This window comes from Phyllostomus hastatus, unplaced genomic scaffold, assembly GCF_019186645.2.
Source record: "Phyllostomus hastatus isolate PE091 unplaced genomic scaffold, TTU_PhHast_1.1 phas_contig_98, whole genome shotgun sequence".
Lineage (NCBI taxonomy): Eukaryota > Metazoa > Chordata > Mammalia > Chiroptera > Phyllostomidae > Phyllostomus > Phyllostomus hastatus.
The window spans coordinates 4,179,873-4,197,163 of record NW_025333999.1 but is presented as its reverse complement, the minus strand read 5'-3'; the positions used below and the strand labels follow the sequence as shown (position 1 = coordinate 4,197,163).

The window sequence follows — 17,291 nt, the reverse complement described above, 5'->3', positions numbered from 1 at the left end:
AGATGATGAGCTATAGAATTGTACACCTGAAACCCATATAATTTTACTAACCAATAACCTAATAAAAATTTTTAAATATTGAATGTCGGTTGTAATTAAAAAATAAAATAAAAAAGAACAAATTATTTGCAAGAACTAATTTTAAGCTGCTCTTTTTTAAAATCTTATTTTATTTTCATTGTTGTTCAAGTACAGTTTTCTTCCTTTTACCCCCATCCCAGCCCACTGCCCCAGCCCTACCCACTTCCCATTTCCACCCCCTCTTGTTTTTGTCCATGTGTTCTTTATACGTGTTCCTGCAAACCCTTCCCCTTTTCCCATGAAATTCTTTCCACTCTCCCCTCTGGTCACTGTCAGCCTGTTCTCAATTTCAATGTTTTTGGTTATATTTTGCTTGTTTGTTTGGTTGGTTGATTAGGTTCCTGCTAAAGGTAAGATCATATGGTATTTGTCTTTCACCACCTCGCTTATTTTGCTAAGCTGCTCATTTTTTTTATTTATTTTTCAGTTACACTTGATATACAGTATTATATTAGTTTCAGGTGTACAACACAGTGATTAGACATTTATTTTTAATATATAATCTTTATTTTTTCATTACCACTTAGCCCCCTTGTGCCCCCTCACCCCCAAAATAACCACCCCGTTGTTCATGTCCATGAGTGTTATTTCTTTATTCCTCAATCTCTCCACCACCTAACCTCCCCCCAGTAGCTGTCCTTTTTGTTCCATCTATGAGTCTGTGTCAGTTTTGCTTGTTAGTTCAGTTTGTTTGTTAGGTTCCACACATGAGTGAAATTATATGGTATTTATATTTATCTGACTGGCCTACTTCACTTAGCATAATAGACCTCTATATAACATAAAAAGTGATCATTCTGATAAATCTAGTACCATCTGACATTATATATAGTTGTTAAAATGTTATTGGCTGTATTTCTTATGCTGTACTTTGCATTCCCATGACTATTAAGCCTCTCAATCCATTCACTGAGCACTGCTTAGGTACAGCCATTTCATGGTAAATCCCACCTTCAAATAGAAGGTGAAAATTAGAGTCCATGTGGAGATATTCTGCCCCACTAGGTGGTACAGAGAATTCTCCATTGCATAAGTGTAAATGTTCTGACCTTGAAGCCTTTGAGAATCTAAGATAGGAAAAATAATTTCTTATTAAAATTATAGTCCTCCTTTAAATCTTCGTGTCAGAATTTCTACATTCTCTCCATTTTGTGTTCGCTCAAACATTCATTCTTTTTATTTTTATTCCCTCCAACTTTCTCTCAAGATTTCTTTAGCATAATAAATGGGAATATATGTGATGCTGTGTGCATGTACATGTATGTGTGTGAAGGTGCTTATTTGAGAGAAAAGTGTACACAATTGTACACACACACAGTCCTAAACTTGAAGATTGTCTTTGAACTCAACAGAGTATTTCAATACATTTAATTTATTCTGCACAATATTTATCTGTAATTAGAATTTATTATCTCATATTACTGTCAGAAATGAAGAAACCAGTTCAGGGTGATTACATTTTTAACAATAACATAACAAAGGAGTTAACCCTTGTACATCTTTGCAAAGTATACACAAATGGAGTCATGTAGTATAAATTCTTAATTTCTGTATGTCTCACTTAATTCAGCATGGTGTATGTGCTGTGTATTATATGTAATTATGCTCCATGAATTAGTTAGGAATTAAATTTTCTAGTAGAGCGTGGCTCAGGGTCACATCAAGAGCACAGGTAGCCAAGTCACCCCCAGAAGCGCTAGGAGAATCTCTTCTAAGCAAGAAGAAAGCAAATGTTATATATCAATATAGGAATTAAAATAAAGCAATTGTCATTTAATAAATTCATTTTCTCCATAAATTAATGACTCACTTGCATGTATAAAGAGAATAAACTGACACGAATTGGTTGAGCAGAGAAGAGCACTACAGCCACATTCAGCATCATGGATGAGCCTTAGAGACACAATAGACAGACTGACAGCTGACACAGACCCGTGAGGAAACAATCAGAACTCAGAACAACTTCCCACCATGTAATCTCATTGGTAATAAATGCATCATATTAAACCATTTGTTTCTAGGATGACATATGCAATGACAGCTATTTGGTAACAATAATCATGGTGAACAGAACTGAAGAAAAATATCATAATCTACCACTAGTCATTACAGGTCTTTGTTCTGAATTTGAAGATGGCATCATGATTGCTCCTACTGAAGTTTATTCCAAGTGACTGTATTAAAAAGTGATTTCATTTTGATTCCCTTGTAGGTAAGCAAGGGGATTGAAAGAACATGTATGTTTGTGCAACACTTATGACTCTGAGTCACAGAACTGGACAAGAATTCAAGCTCTCTACTTACTCATCATTTGGTCATTGCTATATATATGTGACATACCTATAGATCACATATATAATATATAATGGATGATATTGATATAGTTTTTTCCATACCACTCAGTGGTTACACAATATTTACAGTAGGGGTAAATGCTTCCTTTAGAACAATAGAGGGAATCATATCTTTAGGCAGCAATGAAAGTTTTCAAGTGGAGGCAGGAAGACAATTTGGTAGGAAACATAATTACACTAAGCAATAATTCACCCCAAGCATAAATTCCTTTACACACAGACACAGATCTTATATACATCAATAAGTGAACATACACCATAAAAATAGTTTACATAGTAATAAATGTATGACTCAAAATTTTGCTTCTTCACACTTAAGGTCGTCTTTGACTCTAAGCACATATTATGTCAAACTATGTTATGAAATTTGTGTTTCCACATCAATTAGAATTGGAGACATGATTTGATGGTCAGTTTTGCCTGTGACTATGGTAAGAATGTGCACGCCAAGCTCAATAAGAATCAGGATCCTAATGAGGGAAGACAACCCAATGGCCTGTTACTAACCACACTATATGTTGAAGTCTACATTTTCAATAAGAGAAGTTATGGTAGTGAGATATGAAGAAATGATATACAAGAGATGTTAAACTGTGCTCTTCTAGTTTCCTCTCCTATGAAATGATATAAATGGCTTTGGTTACCAAGTGTAGTGTAATTCCATAAGAGAAGTACAACTCAAGATGTTTCTTTTAGTGAAACAAAAGAAAAAGTACTCAGTATGCTATATTTCATTTCAAAGGAAATTGTTCCTAAGAAATCCATGTAGTCTCCATAAGATACATGGGAGCATCCAAATATTTCATCCAAGGCTGGGAATCAACTCAGGAGGGAGAAAATGGATTGAGAAAAAGCTGCTATATATCATAAAGTTGAAAAGTTAACAGTGAGTCGCTTAAATATTATAGAGAAGTTGAAATCACAGAAACACAAACTTGAGGAAATAAACAGAGATAGTAATTTCTACTTTCACAGCCTGATCAAAGAGTCACAATATCTGGCTCCAGGCTTTGAGCTCTATAAACATGGGCATTTCTTCAGCCCTAGGACAAATGGTCCTTTTATAGCTGCCACCCCAAATAATCTTCTCAGAGCCCCCTTTATATCTCTGTTCCTGAGACTGTAGATGGAAGGGTTCAACATGGGTGTGACCACAGTGTACATCACTGAGGCAACTCCCCTTGAATGTGAGCTGTGAGTACCAGCAGAGCTGAGATACACTCCTAGGCCAGTACCATAAAATAAGGAGACGACCAAGAGGTGAGACACACAGGTGGAAAATGCTTTATACTTCCCCTGAGCTGATGGGGTTGTTTGTATGGAGGACACTATCTTAGAGTAAGAGTAAAGGATCCCAGCCAGGGAACCACCACCTAGCAGCCCAGCTGAAATATATATTACCACATCACTAAGAAAGGTATCAGTACAGGCAAGTTGCACCATATGTTTGATATCACAAAAAAAAGTGGGGGATTTCCAAGTCTATGCAGAAGGACAGCCTCAATACCATCAAGCACTGTAGCAAGGAATTCAGGGCACTCATGACCCAGGACACCAGAACCAGGAGATTACAGAGCTGGGGGGTCATGATGACCATGTAGTGCAGGGGGTCACATATGGCCACAAAGCAGTCATAGGCCATTACAGTCAGGAGAAAGTTGTCCAATCCTGCAAAGCATAAGAAGAAATACATCTGGCTGATACAGCCTGCATAGGTGATGGCTTTGTTCTCTGTCTGGATGTTCACCAGCATCTTTGGGATGGTGGTGGAGGTGAAACAGATGTCTACCAAGGACAGGTTGGAGAGGAAGAAGTACATAAGCGTGTGCAGGTGGGAGTCTGAGCTGACGGCCAGGATGATGAGCAGGTTTCCCAACACAGTGATCAGGTACATGCAGAGGAACAGCTCAAAAAAGGAGGGGCTGCAGTTCTGGTTCCTCTGATAATCCCAAGAAATTCCAGATTTTGTGTAAGATTCTCTGTTTCCATGTGGTGCAGTTGACTTCCAAAATATAGCAAAAGTACATGACTAATTTTCACACATGCAAACATTACTAACCTAGCATAAGTGCTACTACTTAAATTTTAGAACCAAGAAATTAATTCCATATTTGGTGTATGGTCTAGCATCCTTTTTAGGATGTGCCTAGTGCCATTACTCATTAGGACTTTTCTTCTGCTAAAAGCACATGAAGAATTCTTCTGTCTTACTCAATTTTTCCAGTAAGAAAAATAAAAGCAAAAAGGCAATGGATGTGATGTAAGGCACAGCATGGTGACTCAAGCTAATATACTGAATCATGTATTTGAAAGTTGCTAGAGAGGAGAGTTTTAAAGTCCTTATCAAAGAGAAAATTTGTGACAGTGACGAGAGGGGAGAGAAGAGGGAATTTCAGGGGAGAATGGGAAGGGTTTACAGGAACAAATTTAAAGGACACATGGACAAAAACTAGGGGGAGGGTGGTAATGGGAGGGAAGTGGGGAGGGTCGAGGGGGTGGTCTGGATTGGGATTAAAAGGGAGAAAACTGTACTTGAACAATGATTAAAATAAAATTTAAAAAAAAAGATTCTAAAAACCAAAAAAAAAAAAACAAAGAGAAAATTTGTAACTGTGTGTGGTGACAGAGGTTAACTACACTTAGTGTGGAAGTCATTTTGCATTATATACAAATATGATATTATGTTGTACACCTGAAATTAATATAATGTTTTATGTCTATTCTAATTCCAAAACATTCCATGCCAATTGGTTGCTATGGGTAAGAGTATTCAAATTGGTGTTTATAATTTTCAAAGTTATATGAAGTTTTCACTTCCTTCGTTTTTTCCTTTGCACAAGAACTACAAAAACTTTATTCCCGGCTTTTTTCCATGTGGCCAAAAGAACATTTAATAAATCAATTACTTAAACTAAAAAATTATACTTCAATTTAAAAACATTTTTTGAAAAAGCCCCAGAGACAACACAGCATCACTGGCTGATAGATTGGAAGACACAAAATTTATCAACTATGTACATTCCCCAAAAGTGCATGTACACATACCTAAAATAACTAAATGGAAAACAGACAGTTTATATAAAAAACTCCAATTCTTGGTTAGAAGGAATCCAATAAAAATAACAAAAGGGAATGTAGCCAAAATATTGTGATAAGCTTGCATAGTAACAGGTAATTACTAAACTTAGTGTGGCAATTGCATTGCAATGGATATAGATGTGAGTCACTCTATTGTACACCTGAAACTGATGTGATATTGTCTATGAACTATACTTAAACAAACAAAAAAGGAATAAAAATACTCTGATAACACTATCCAAGAGCAAGGAACTTTCTGGTGTATGACATAGTGAAAGTTATAATATTGTAGTCCAACTATAATTTAAAATAAATTAATACACATGTAAAGCAAAATCTTGGAGTGAGAAATTTTAACAGAGACACTAAATGCCTAACAAACTCACACATTTCCTTACTCAGCCTCACAGGCAATGAAATAATTACAAAGTGAACCTCATCAGCACACTTGTTTTCACCTACCAAATAAATGCTTTTTCATGTGAATAGCCAGGGTGAGAGAAGATGCTGTGAAATGCATGTCTCATGCACTGCTACGGCAAGGATGTATTTGTGAGCCTTCCCTGATCCAGATCTTTCTCATCATAGGGAGACATAGTCTAATAGGCCCCATCATAACATTTGTAAATGCCCTCACATCACTGTCTGTTCCTCCACAGCTAATAACCTATCTGTCTATTCCTGTTCATTGAACTTATGTTCTACTTCTACTAGAAGGACCACACCTCCAATTCCCTCTCTTAATATTTCTTCAGTTAAAACCACTTAGTTGTCAACAGTGACACCTGTGTTTCTGAGTACAATGTTCACTTTCCTTTCCACATCATGAATAAACACTCATTTATTTGTAAAGTCAGCCAGCAACCACAGTGATCACTGGTGTCTATCTGGGCTGTGTTGGAATGGTTCCCAGGTGATTTCAGGTACAAATTCTTGGTTTCCAGTCTCTCTGATCCTCTCCTGCCATGTCTGTTGGGCTCTCAGACTCACCTGCATGGGAACTCTGACAAGAAGATTTCCCTGTGGGAGTCCAAAATCTTCCCTGGGTGATTGATGATGGAGACAAACTCTATCCCAGACAAGACATCAAGGAATGGTCAAGCATTGCGGTCCCTGCCAGATTCAGGACTCCAAGGGCAACAGCCACGTTTCTCCATCCAAAGGTTGCACATGCTGAGAAGCTGCAGTACAGAAGCGACTTACAGCTCTCCAGGTCTGCTCATTAGGCACATTTACTTCTCAGCACTCTAACCTCTAAGTGCATAGTTCCCATTGGAGATGCAGGTGTAGACAGAATGGAGAGTTTTCCTGCTGATCCTCTGTTCCTAGGAGACTATGTAATAAGCCATCTGAGTACAGTTTTGATTAGTCCTTCTCCATTAACTGCCCTGCTTCCTGATGTCTACACCTCCCAGCACCTCATCCCATCTCTGTGTTAAAGTTTTTGAATGGGTGGACCTAGAGGGTATTGTGCTCAGTGAAATAAGCCAGTCAGAAAAAGACAAATACCATGTGATTTTACTTGTATGTGGAATCTACAGAACAAAATAAATGAACAAACAAAATTGGCACAATTTCATAGGCACAGAGAGCAGACTTGTGCTTGCCAGAGGGGAAGTAGTTTGAGGGACTGGGAGGAAAAGTTAAAGAGAGTTAGAAGTACAAATTAGCAGTTAAAGAATAGTCTCATGGATATGAAGGAGAGCAAAGGGAACATAGTCCATAATATTGTTATAACTATGTGTGAGACCAGTTGCATACTGGAAGTACCAGAGGGGGAAGGGGGGACCACTATGTAAAGTTTATGATTGTCTGACCACTGTGCTGTACACCTGAAACCAATACAAAAAATATTAACAGTAAACTGTAATTGAAAAACAAAGTCTTATACTGAGAAATTTGTCTGACTGGTCTTTGGGTCTTCAAAGCATTGATTTGTGGTGGGACACACCACTGACACCCCTCTTTCCCCTCTAAGAAAGGGGAGATATTTGTTCCCTTAGTATAAAACCTTGGGCACTATACCCCTAGGCTTCATGATTGTTCAGCCAGAACAGTTAGGGATTTCATAGTGATATTGCATGTTAACAGTTGGCATCTGGTGCCCCATCATCAAATGTTTATTAAATATAAAAAGGACATTTAAATTTTAGGCACCATAGCTCAGCCTTCCACTTTGTAACCACTGTCAAATTTATGTTTCACAGAAATGCCTTTTATCGGAAAGTGCATTGAGAAACTACCTTCTCCAACACAGAAAAGGGGCACAGAGGGACCAATTGTTGTGCTCAAAGGTACAAACCAAGGAAGGGAGAGTTTTGATTGCAATCAGTCAGGATGCTTCCAGTTTGGAGATGCTGGGCCAATGATTCTCAAACAGAGATGACTTTGCCTCTGGGGATGTTTGTAATTTCTGAAGGTTGGCTGCTAAACACCTGCAATGCACAGGACACCACCCAACACATAGAATTACCCAGCCCCAAGTGTCAACTGTGACAAAGTGAAAACATCTATTGTAGATCAGTACTTGTCCACTTCATTGTGCATATAAGTCACCAAAGTTTGAAGTTCAAGTGCAAATTCTGGTTTCCAGTGGGCCCAGAGACTGCATTTCTGACAAACTCCCAGGTGATGTTGAAGCTGCAGGTCTTCTTGTTCTGAGGACCACAGTTTGAGTAGCTGGCTATGGCTCTGTGTTAGAGTTGCGGGGGGAGGTAATTTTAGGTCTTCTCCACCAGGAATCTTCTGTGTATGTAATTTTGAAAGACAAATTTTCCACTCATTCCATAGAGGAGGATCATTCCATTCTGTGTTTGATTCTTTTAAATTAGAGTTCCAGAGAGACATGGAATAATTTGTATCTGGGAAAAGCATTGTAGTAGGCAGAATAAGAGCCTCAAAAGATGTCAACATCCTAATTCAGATAACTTTGGAATATGTTAGTTCACCCAGCAGCGTAGCTATGATAAGAGATGAAATAAAGTTATTGGTCATTTGTCATACAATAAGGAGACTGGCTCAGATTGTCCAGGTTGGTGAAATGTCATCACAATTGTCCTCTAAATATGGAAGAGAGCAGAAGAATTGGTGTCAGAGAGCCAACTGAAGATGCTCTGTTGCTGGCATTGAAGATGGATAAATGTAATAAAAATATAATTTTTGGTCAGTTTTTCTGTTATCTTTATCAAACTGCCGATTATATTCATCTTGTCCTCAAAACAGTCCTTCCAGATCCTATTTTTGTCCCTTTTATACGTGAACACATTCCAAGTTGGTTCTTTTCATCAGATGAAAATGCAATTCATATTTTAGACCTAAACAAAAGACTCTGCCTTAGTCCCTAGTGATCTTCAACTTGAGTCTCTACAGTTCTCTAGCATGGCCAGGTAGTTTTGAGTCCTGATGTGCTTGTGACTCTTAATAACTATGATACTCAGCTTTGTTTTTCTCTTCGTTTTTTTATAAAATTTTGATTTTCACATATATATCATTAATTCATCTGGAATTTATTTTCTATATTTTTATTGTTGTTCCAGTACACTTGTCTGTATTTTCCCCCTTTTCTCCCTCAACTCCAGCCATCCCCACCTCCCTCCTCTGATCCACCCCCCTTGATTTTGTCCATGTGTCTTCTATAGTTGTTCCTGAAAACCCTCCCACCTTTCCCCCATTAAATAAATTTTTAAAATATGTTCAACTGTAATTGAAAAATAAAATAGAAAAAGAAAAAATTTTTTCCAGCAACTAATTTTAAGATTCTCATTTTAAACCTTTTATATTTCATTTTGAGTTGACACACAATATCATATTAGTTTCATGTGTACAACATAGTGATTAGGCATTTATGTAATTTACAAAGTGATCACCCTCATAAATCTAATACCATCTGAAATCACATATAGTTGTTAAAATATTACTGACTATATTCCGTATGCTGTACTTTACATACCCATGACTATTAAGCTTCTCAATCAATTCAGTGAGTATTGTTTAGATACAGCCATTTCATGGTAAAATCCCACCTTCAAATAAAAGGTGTAAATTAAAGTCCATGTGGAGATATTCTGCCCCACTGGGTGGTACAGAGAATTCCCCATTCCATAAGTGCAAATGTTCTGAGCTTGAAGACTTTCAGGACCTAAGATAGGAAAAATAATTTCTTATTAAAATTATAGTCTTCCTTTATTTGTTTTTCTTCCGTTATCCTTAATTTTTAAATATTTTTTTATTTTAATTGTTGTTGCAGTACAATTTTCTATCTTTTACTCCCATCCCAACCCACCCACCGAGCACTCCCCTCCTCCCTCTCATTTCCACTCACTCCTAGTTTTTATCCATGTGTCATTTATACTTCTTCCTGTAAACCCTTCCCCTTTTCCCCTGAAATTCCCCTGAAATTCCCTCTCCTCTCCCCTCTGAACACTGTCAGACTATTCTCTATTTCAGTGTCTGTGGTTTTATTTTGCTTTTTGTTTTGTTCTTTAGGTTCCTGTTAAAGGTGAGATCATATGGTATTTGTCTTTCACTGCCTGACTTATTTTGCTTAGCATAATGCTTTCCAGTTGCATCCATGCTGTTGCAAGGGGTAGGAGCTCCTTCTTTCTTTCTGCTGCATAGAATTCCATTGTGTAAATGTACCATAGTTTTTTGATCCATTCATTTGCTGATGGGCACTTAGGTTGCTTCCAAAACTTGGCTATTGTAAATTGTGCTGCTATGAACATTGGGTTCTTTTGGATTGGTGTTTCAGGGTTCTTAGGATATAATCCTAGCAGTAGAATTGCTGTGTCAAAAGGCACTTCAATTTTTAGTTTTCTGAGGAAATTCCATACTGTTTTCCATACTGGTTGTACCAGTCTGCAATCCCACCAAGAGTGTACCAGGGTCCCTTTTCTTCACAACCTCTCCAACACTTGTTGTGTGTTGCTTTGTTTATGGTGGCCATTCTGACTTGTGTGAAGTGTTATCTCATTGTGGTTTTAATTTGCATCTCTCTGATAGCTAGTGATACTGAGCATCTTTTCATGCATTTCTGGATTCTCTGTGTATCCTCCTTGGAGAAGTGTCTGTTCAAATCCTTTGCCCATTTTATAATTGGGTTGCTTGTCTTCTTAGAGTGGAGTCGTGTAAGTTCTTTATATATTTTGGAGATGAAACCCTTGTGTGAGGTATCATTGGCAAATATGTTTTCCCATACAGTTGGTTCTCTTTTTATTTTAATATTGTTTTCTTTAGCTGTGCAGAAGCTTTTTATTTTGATGAGATCCCATTTGTTTATTCTTTCCTTTATGTCCCTTGCTCTGTGGGATGTATCAGTAAAAAAGTTTCTGCATGAAATATCTGAGATTTTCCTGCCTATATTCTCCTCTAAGACTTTAATGGTGACATGGTTTATATTTAAGTCTTTTATCCACCTTGAATTTATTTTTGTGTATGATGTAAGTTGGTGCTCGAGTTTCATTTTTTTGCACATAGTTGTCCAGTTCTCCCAACACCATTTGTTGAAGACACTGTTTTTACTCCATTTTATGTTGCTGCCCTCTTTGTCAAATATTAATTGGCCATAGAGACTTGGGCTTATTTCTGGGCTCTCTGTTCTGTTCCATTGGTCAATATGTCTGTTCTTATGCCAGTACCAGGCTGTTTTGATTACAGTGGCCTTGTAGTATAGTTTAGTGTCGGGTATTGTGATCCCTCCTACTTTGCTTTTCTTTGTCAAAATTGCAGCAACCATTCAGGGTCATTTATGGTTCCAAATAAATTTTTGAAATGTTTGTTCTATGTCTATGAAATATGCCATTGGTCCTTTAATAGGTATTGCATTGAATTTGTAAATTGCTTTGGGTAGTATGGACACTGTGATGATGTTAATTCTTCCAATCGATGAACATGGTATATGTTTCCATTTGTTTGTGTCTTCCTTAATTTCTTTCTTCAATGTTGTGTAGTTTTCTGTATACAGGTCTTTTACTTTCTTGGTTAGATTTATTCCTAGGTATTTTATTTTTCTTGTAGCTATATCAAATGGGATTTTTTTCTTGATTTCAGCTTCTGCTGTTTCATCATTGGTATACAAAAATGCCTTTGATTCTGGATATTGACTTTGTATCCCGCTGTTTTGCCAAATTCATTTATTAGGTCAAGCAGTTTTTTGGTGGAGTCTATAGGATTTTCTATGTACACTATCATGTCATCTGCAAACAATGACAGCATTGTTTCCTCCTTTCTGATTTGGATGCCTTTTATTTCTTTTTCTTGTCTGATTGCTGTGGCTAAAACTTCCAATAGTATATTGAATAAAATTGGTGAAAGTGAACAGCCTGGTCTTGTTCCTGATCTTAGTGGAAAGATTTTAGTTTTTGCCCATTGAGTATGTTGTTGGCTGTAGGTCTCTCATATACAGCCTTTATTATGTGGAGGAATGCTCCCTCTATTCCCACTTTGCTGAGTGTTTTTATCATAAATGGGTGCTCTACCTTATCAAATGCTTTTTCTGCATCTATGGATATGATCATGTGATTTTTGTCTTTGCTTTTGTCTATGTGATGTATTACATTTACTGATTTGCAAATATTTGAACCATCCTTTCATCCCTGGGATGAATCCCACTTGGTCATGGTGTATGATCTTTTTAATGTACTCTTGGATGCGGTTTCCCAATATTTTGTTGAGGGTTTTAGTGTCTATGTTCATCAGTGATATTAGCCTCAAGTTTTCTTTCTTTGTTGTGTCCTTATCTGGTTTTAGGATAAGGATGATGCTGACTTCATAAAAAGAATTTGGGAGTCTTCCATCATTCTGGATTTTTTGGAATAGTCTGTGGAGGTTAGGGGTTAGCTCTTCCTTAAATGCTTTGTAGAATTCTCCTGTGAAACCATCTGGTCCAGGGCTTTTGTGTGTTGGGAGTTTTTTGATTACTGCTTCAATTTCTTTTGCTGTTATTGGTCTGTTCAGGCTTTCTGCTTCTTTTTTATTGAGTTTTAGAAGATTATATTTTTCTAGAAATTTGTCCATTTCACATAGGTTTTAAAATTTCTTGGCATACAGTTCTTCATAGTAATTTCTTACAATTCTTTGTATTTCTGTGCTGTCCGTTATAATCTCTCCTCTTTCATTTCTGATTGTTTATTTGGATCCTTTCACTTTTTTTCTTGATGAGTCTGCTTAAAGGCTTGTCAATTTTGTTTATCTTTTCAAAGAACCAGCTCCTAGATTCATTGATCCTAGATTTGTGCTTTTAGTCTCTATGCCATTTAATTCTGCTCTGATCTTGGTTATTTTCTTCCTTCTGATTGCTCTGGGCTGTCTTTGTTCTTTTCCTCGAGTTCTTGTAGATGTAGGGTTAGGTTGTTTGTTTGAAATGTTTCTATCTTTTTTAGGTAGGCCTGTATTGCTATGAACTTCCCTCTCAGGACTGCCTTGGCTGTGTCCCATAAGTTTTGGGTTGTTGTGAATTCATTTTCATTTGTTTCCAGAAACTCTTTGATTTCTTCCCTAATTTCATTCTTGACCCATTCATTATTTAATAGCATGCTATTCAATCTCCATGATTTTGAGTGTTTCGGGTTTCTTCCCTTGGTTTTGGTTTCTAGTTTCAGACCTTTGTGGTCAGAGAAAATGCTTGCTATAATTTCAATTTTCTTGAATTTGTTGAGGCTTGTTTTGTGTCCTATCATGTGGTCTATCTTTGAAAATGTTCCATGCGAGTTTGAAAAGAATGTGTATTTTGCTTCTTTGGATGAAGGGCTCTATCTATATCAGTTTAATCCATTTCCTCTAGGGCATTATTCAATGCCACAATATCTTTGTTGATATTTTGTTTGGAAGATCTGTCCATTTTTGACAGTGGGGTGTTAAAATCCCCTACTCTAATTGTGTTGCTGTCAATATCTTTCTTGAAGTCTTCTAAGATTTTCTTTATGTATTGGGTGCTCCTATGTTGGGTGCATATATATTTATAATGTTTAAGTCTTCCTGGTGGATTCTTCCCTTGAGTATTATGAAGTGACCTTCTAGGTCTCTTTTTATGGCCCTTTTTTGGAAGTCTATTTTGTCTGATATGAGTATTGCTACCCTGGCTTTTTTTTTTCCTGTCCATTTGCTTGGAAAATTTGTTTCCAGCCCTTCACTTTTAGCCTGTGTATATCTTTTGTCCTGAGGTGGGTCTCTTGTAGGCAACATATGTATGGGTCATGCTTTCTTATCCATTCAGCTATTCTATGTCTTTTTATTGGAGCATTTAATCCATTTACATTTAAGGTTATTACTGATAAGTACTTATTCATTGCCATTTTCATATCTGTGTTTCCCTCTCTCTCTCTTCCTTATTTTCCTTAAAGCAGGCCCTTTAGCATCTGTTGCAGATTTGGTTTGGTGGAGGTGTATTCTTTTAGACTTCTTTTGTCTGGGAAGCTTCTTATTTGGCCTTCTATCTTGATGAGCCTTGCTGGGTAAAGTAGCCTTGGTTGGAGACCTCTGGTTCTCATTACTTGGAATATTTCTTGCCATTCTCTTCTGGCTTGGAGTGTTTCCTTTGAGAAGTCAGCTGCTAACCTTATCAAGACTCCCTTGTATGTTACTTCCTATTTCTCCCTTGCTGCTTTTAAGATTCTCTCTTTGTCTAGGTATTTTGCCATTTTAATTATGATATGTCTTGAAGTGACCCTCTTTGGGCCCCTCTTGATTGGAACTCTCTGTGTTTCCTGGATTTGTGTGACTTTTTCTCTCATCAAATTAGGGAAGTTTTCCATCATTCCTTTTTCAAATAGGTTTTCTATTCCTTGCTGTTCCTCTTCTCCTTCTGGTATCCCTATTATACGGATATTATTACATTTCATATTGTCTTGCATTTCTCTTAATCCCTCTTCATTCTTTTTCAGCCTCTTTTCCTTTTGTTGCTCCTTCTGGGTGATTTCTTCTACTTTGTCCTCTAGCTTGCTGATCCGATCTTCTGCTTCATCAATTCTGCTTTTCATTCCTGCTACTGTGTTCTTCAGTTCAGAAATTGTATTCTTCATTTCCTCTTGGCCCTTGTTGATAGTTTCTATTTCCTTTTGTATGTTGATATAGTTTGCAGTGAGCTCATTGTAGCTTTCCTGTAGTTTCTGGTATCTCATTGTGAGCTCATTGAGCTTCCTGATAACCATTGCTTTGAATTCAATATCTGATCGTTGAGTTGCCTCTATTTCATTTAGCATTCTTTCTGCAGCTTCCTCTTTTCCTTTCATTTGGGTATTGTTTCTTTGTCTTCCCATTGTTTGTGAGACTCTTCTTGTTAGCCTCAGCTTCTTAAATTGATCTGTTCTGGCTCCCTGGGTTTGTGGTGTGAACTTCTGTGGTATAATACCAGTGAGTTTCAGTGGTGCAGTTTCCTTGATCTCCTGAGTTTGCTAGTCTTGGGCTGTCACTGGTCTAGGCTCTGTGTTTGTCTTTGGGTTTTGATTGTTGTTGGGTCTTACTTTGGTGGTTCCTTCCCACTGGCTGGTTAAACGAGGGTCACTCTGTCCACCACCTCTTGTATTTTGTTGTGCTGGTGAGGGCAGGTTTTGTTGAAGCTGGTTCTTCCATGTGAATAAAGCTTTGAGGATTCTCTCTTGCTCTTGTTCAGTTGTTTGTACTGGGTACTGTCTCTACTGTTTAGGTGTATTGCCAGATAGGTCCTGGATTGAGGTTTGTGTGGTTTCCACTCCCTCCTTCACCATTCTTCTGTTGTTATCTGTTAATGGTTTCTTTGTTGTTGGGTTTCCTCTTCTAGTTAGTATCCTACTGTTCACCACTTCCACCTACACTTTTTTGTGATCAGTTGGAGGGGGAAGGCAAAATGGTTTAAGACAGCAAGAAAGTATTCTATGATATTTACAGTAACAGCCAGAAGAGAAGAGACAGGAGATCCTTTGGTAGTATTAACTGTGATTTTCCACCCAGCTAGCTGATTTTTAGAAAGGATGGAAAGAAGATAAGACTCTTGTTGTGGAAGGAAGGATTGTGAGTTGGATCTAGAAAACAGCAAGGTTGTGGGAAGTCAGATTCTGAGGTAAGGTGAGAGTAAAGGATAGTAAATAGATGCAGTGTATGAGAGAGTGGAGTTAATAACTGCAGTAATAGAGTTCAGGAAATTTTGAAGTGGGCTAAGATCTGGGAGGGGTGTTGTGAAGTATTTACAATTGCATGGAACAGCAATTATTTACAATAATATTAGAGCAACAATCATATGACAGAATCTATGAGATCTAGATAACAAGAATAGGGAGTGTAGAACCTTGAGTACTGTGCTAATGGGACACAGGTGAGGTGAAGGACAGTACATTAGCAATACACTATAAAAGAGATATCAGGGGAAATCTGTCAGGTGATACAATATACCAGGCTAGCAAAGCATACTATACAGAAAAAAGAGGAATACAACAATATTATTTAAAAAGATGTAAGAATAATAGAAAAATAATAATAATACAAATATGCAATAACTTGAAGGTTCTCTAATAGCACAGTGAAATTTGTCTCAGCGTCACAGCTGTTGTGATTCCCCTTCTTTGGGTTCAACTCTGGTCCTTTCACAGTTCCAGGTTTTTGTCTCACTTGTAGGTATTTAAAAAATTAAAATTAAAAAGGCAGATGAAGGAAGGAAGAAGAGTTAAAATTGGAGGAAAAAAGGAGGAAGGAATAAAACAAGAAAGCAGGAAAGAGAGGAAAAAGAAATTAAAAGAGAATAAAAATAATAAAAATTAACAAATTAAGAATTGTTTAAAAAAATAGAATAAAATTTAAAAGTCTTTTGGTTTCAAAGTGGCCAAACTGGTTTTTCTGTTCTTGCTGGCTTCAGCAGGCTGAGGGATGATTGGTATGGCTTTTCTTCCTTCAGAATCTGCACTCAGTCAATGGCGCACACTGTCTGGGGAGCTATGGTGGCTCCTGGGCCCTGTGCCCTGAGTATGGGAACCAGGCCTTTCTGCAGGGTTACGGCTGTGGACTGGGGTGTGGCGATGCGCTCCCATGCATGAGCGAGTGCTTGTGCCCTAGGCCAACCGCTTCACCCTTCCCAGCGTTATGGGGTTGTGCAGGGTCCTCCACACATGCACAACCCTGTGTGCAAATTCGGGATCACTGCCCAGCTGGGTGGCAGGGAGGCCAACAATTGCTGTAGGAGCATTCCCCAAACAGTGTCTGTTTTTTTCACTCCTTCCTCTCGAGAAATTCCTCTTATTCAAGCCTGCCACTCCACACCTTGGCCTGGCTTCTCCCACAGCCCAACTCTCCAGCCAGACCAGTGACCATGTGGATCAGCGCCCGTTGTGTGACCCAACCCCGGCAGTGTCCACAGATTCTGAGGGTGCTCACAGCTAGTAACTGGGTTCCTCTTGGTGCCACCCAGACCCTGGTTGGCTGAGGAGGGAGCAGTTGTCCCAGCTCTCTCCCAAGGACTCTGTGGCAAACCCAGCAAGGGGCACTGGGCCTGGGGCTGTACCCCTCTCCCCCCCACCCCCAGTCTAGTCCCTGGGACCCTACCGTCTTGCAGCACTCCTCTCACCGACTGGATTTTTGGTTCTGCCACAATCCTTGGTCCCCTATTTTCACATATGCTGAGGTGTGTTGGTTGCTTGCTCCTCCACTCCATAGATCACCAGGATTCTCTCCTGTGAGCAGAGGGAAGCCAAATCTCCTCCTTCCTACTCCGACACCATTTTCCTTCCTATAGTCCTCCTTTAAATCTTTGTGTCAAAATTTCTACATTCTCTCCATTTTGTGTTCACTCAAACATTCATTCTTTTTATTTTTATT

The 17,291-nt window shown here is 38.1% G+C and overlaps 1 protein-coding gene across 1 annotated transcript; it reads right to left on the bottom strand.

Moving 5' to 3' along the window:
• Positions 1-3,452: 3,452 nt before the first annotated feature.
• On the bottom strand, positions 3,453-4,329 carry LOC123828553 (olfactory receptor 7A10-like). Its single transcript, XM_045853599.1, has 2 exons — positions 3,975-4,329; positions 3,453-3,688 (listed from the first exon to the last, which is right to left on the bottom strand). The coding sequence occupies exons 1-2, from the start codon at positions 4,327-4,329 to the stop codon at positions 3,453-3,455; spliced, it is 591 nt and encodes a 196-aa protein (XP_045709555.1).
• Positions 4,330-17,291: the final 12,962 nt, after the last annotated feature.

What these genes read in the sequence shown, in the direction of transcription:
- LOC123828553 (XM_045853599.1), bottom strand. Translation starts at nt 4,329, where the DNA reads ATGTACCTGATCACTGTGTTGGGAAACCTGCTCATCATCCTGGCCGTC. An exon ending in TCTGGTGTCCTGGGTCATGA is followed by an intron (nt 3,689 to 3,974) that starts GTGCCCTGAATT and finishes CTCACCTCTTGG; the next exon opens with TCGTCTCCTTATTTTATGGT.